Genomic DNA, 3,182 nt, shown 5'->3' with positions numbered 1-3,182 from the left:
AGCCTGTCCTGACCTGTCCCCCCTCCCCCCGGCAGGCCTTCAGTTCCCTGGCCCGGGACATCTTGCTCAAGTCAGGAAGCCGGAGATCGGTGAGCTGGTTGTGCTGGGCTGAGCACAGCAGTGGGTGTGCTGTGTTGCGTTGTGTTAGTGAAAACCAAGGAGCGGGCAGTGCTCACACTGCCCATGCGGGTGGGTCCCCTCCAAACAGTGTGCAGTCTCAGACCCCGGCCAGCCATGCTCCCCTGACCCCAGTGCCTTCTACCTCCAGGGAAACAGCCACAGGCCCCCTGGCGCCGACCTGAGAGCCTGTGACAAGAAGAGCAGCAGGTGTTCCCTCAGCTGAGGACCCGGGCCTGGACAGCGGCCGGGGGAGGCAGGGCTGAGGGCGGGCAGGGGAGGCAGGGCAGGTGGGGCCCGCAGGGGACAGAGGCGGGTCAGTGGCGGACGGACGGGTGGGGAGCAAATGCAGAAGGAAGAGAGGAACGCGAGGAGAGAGAAGGTGGGATAGAGAGGCAGGGAGAGGCGAGGAGGAGAGAGACGTCAGGAGGTGAATGAAGGTGAGGGGCGGGCGGGGAGGCAGGAGCGAAGCCAAGGCCCTGGGCGTCGGACCCTCCCCGGGCTTCTAGGGCACACGGAAGTGGAAATAAACCGTTGGTTCAAGGCCCGATCAGGCTTTAAGGCTGTGTGACGGGGGCTCGGCGGCGCCTCGGAAGCTCTGACCCGTCCGCTCTGCCTGGTCTTTCTCAGCATTAAGGGTCGCCGCCCACACAGAGTCCCCTGTTTGGATAACTTTAATCACCAGAACTGCTTTCTGCTCTTCAACCCAGTTCCTGCCTCTAAGGTGGCTGGGCCTCCAGAACCCGGCTGGGTTCTGGTGACACCAGGTCCTGACACAGCTGCGCCGTCCCTGCCGTTTCATGGCTGAGGAGAACAGCAAGAAGGTTCTCTGAACCTGAGGGACTGGGCATCCTTTTTCCATGATGGAAATTGGAGGGTCCTTGTGGACAGAGCCTTGCCTAGTTTCTAGAAGAACTCTTTCTTAGGCCTTAGGCCTTCCCAGGGGAGAGTCAACCCTGGCCTCAAGGAAATATCAGGACCTTGTATGGTTTATCCCGTGATTTCTTCCGGCGTCTGACCCTGGCTGCAACCCCTCTGGGTAGCTGGTAGGCGTTATTTTCCACGTTTATAGGTGAGGACAATGAAGTTCATTTGCTCATAAATCTTCATTGAGCATCTAGTATGAGCCAAGCACAACAGTCAAGATAATATAACCTTTGGGTGGAACTTACACGACAGACAGCAAATTTTAACGGAAATGGCTCGTAAGTACCGAATAACAAGGAGGCCAAACTACTGGCACGCCGAAGAACTACCACCTTGACACACAGCCCACGTCACCCTTACACAACGGTTTCTAAACAGCAAACTTCTCTCACAGATGACCTTTTATCCGGTGTTCTGTGTTAATGAACATAGCAGATTTGGTTTAGGCAAAATACCATTAGTGTAATTCACGAGATCTGAAGTTCAAGGCACTTGTGAGACCCCCACGCCTGTGCTGTGGGAGTGGACGGCGCGAGCCTGGGGTCAGCAGCAAGGCGTGTGCTGCTGGCCGGCACAACACACCAGGAAAGGGCCTGGCCGCGCGGGGGGGGGCAGCGCTGTGGTACTGCCGCACAGTGTGTTAGGTAGCAGACCTCCATGGGGTAAAGATCCTTATCTGGATCACTTCCGAGCTCTGTGGTCAACGACCCAGCTAGAGTAATTTGCTCCAGGTTATGAGGAAGGACTTGCATTTTGTGAATCCCAGGAAGAACACTGACTAACATCTTCATCACACCCCAGACCAGAGATTTCAGAAGCCGGTTCCGGTGCGGAGGCCTGTTGCTGCCTAGTGAAGCTACTGGACAGGAGCGCTTCTGACTCTCACTGCCCGTCAAGGGACATGATAGNCGACGCGGGGCTCGAACCCACGAACCGCGAGATCCTGACCTAAGCGAAAGTCGGCCGCTTAACCGACTAAGCCACCCAGGCGCCCCACAGCCAAGACTTTTCTTACAGCTAAAAGCTACTGGGAAACACCCACACCTACTTTTGTAATGCACAACTACTGATAACGCACAAATAATAACTTAGAGGACTGAGCAGGTAGTCACAAGAAAATAAAGCTCAGTCCTCACCACTTGCTGTAGCCTTGGGATGGGGGAGTGGCTGTTACATTTAGACTAGGAAGACTTCTTGGGAGAGGAGACTGGGGGTGGGGACAAGCCCTTTCATCTTGAGAAGTGGGGGACAGATTACTACTAGTGACCTTATTTATACGAATTTAAGTACCTCCTTGAACTCACACAGTCCAGTTGTCTGGGAGGCTGTAGACCTGTATGTATGTAAAACTACAATGAAAACGTGGGCAGAGTTAGATGATGACTAATACCAGACAGTAAAGCATAAACCACGAGTGTGGGTCAAGTCACCGCAGTTCTAGACACAAACAAAAAAAGGTTTCACTCCATGGGGATGGAGAGCAGGGGGGAGTCTTTGGCTTTGGAGCTGACCGTCCGGGGCTCGCACTTCAGCTCTCCCACTCACTCGCTGGGTGACCTGGACAATCCCTTACACGCTGGGCTTCCTCCTAAAACAGGGCCACTACCTACTCTGACTCCTCAGGACACTGAAGACCGAAACGACCTAAACGTTGAATTCAAAAAGTATGACAGTATGTGACACGATGCAGCTAGAGAATAAAAGAAACACTTTCCTACACATTTCATTTGCATCTCCCCCCAAACCCCTAGAAAACGCACAATTTTACAGAGAATGCCAAGGGCGTCCTAACGTGGGACTAACAGCCTCCTCCGGCGCGGACGCCGGTGCCTTCAGGCGGCCGCTGGGGGAGCTCGGCCCGAGGAGCCCGTTCCAGCCACCAGTTCCGGGGGGCGGTTGTAAGTTATCCCGCGATGGGGCTGCGAATCCAGGCCCACGTGGGGCGCAGGGTTTACTAAAAACAACTTAAGAAGTAGTTCAGGCGCAGGGCGGCATCCTTCATCGGTGCACCGCGGGTCTCGGGAGGAGAAAGCGGTGTCGCCTCCCGCCCGGAGCCACCGGGGCGGGACGGTGAATCCCTGGGTTTTCGGAGGCTGCAGGGCGACGCTCCCCGGGCCGGGAGGGGCCGCCAGGCGAGG

General features: G+C 56.0%; 1 protein-coding gene across 7 annotated transcripts in view; it reads left to right on the top strand.

Annotated features, from left to right (window-relative positions):
* Positions 1 to 665, top strand: part of RAB13 (RAB13, member RAS oncogene family) — a 3,784-nt gene extending 3,119 nt beyond the window's left edge. For all 7 annotated transcript variants that reach the window (XM_077764120.1, XM_077764114.1, XM_077764115.1 and 4 more), the window contains 2 exons: positions 36 to 89; positions 269 to 665. In XM_077764120.1, coding sequence (XP_077620246.1) covers positions 36 to 89; positions 269 to 343 — 129 coding nt within the window. In that variant the 3' untranslated portion in view covers positions 344 to 665. The remainder of the gene's footprint in view (positions 1 to 35; positions 90 to 268) is intronic.
* The last annotated feature ends 2,517 nt before the right edge of the window (positions 666 to 3,182 follow it).

This window comes from Crocuta crocuta, unplaced genomic scaffold (assembly GCF_008692635.1).
Source record: "Crocuta crocuta isolate KB4526 unplaced genomic scaffold, BGI_CrCroc_1.0 scaffold528, whole genome shotgun sequence".
NCBI classification, from domain to species: Eukaryota; Metazoa; Chordata; class Mammalia; order Carnivora; family Hyaenidae; genus Crocuta; species Crocuta crocuta.
Note: the sequence above shows the minus strand (reverse complement) of the source record. Positions and strands in the feature narration are given on the sequence as shown.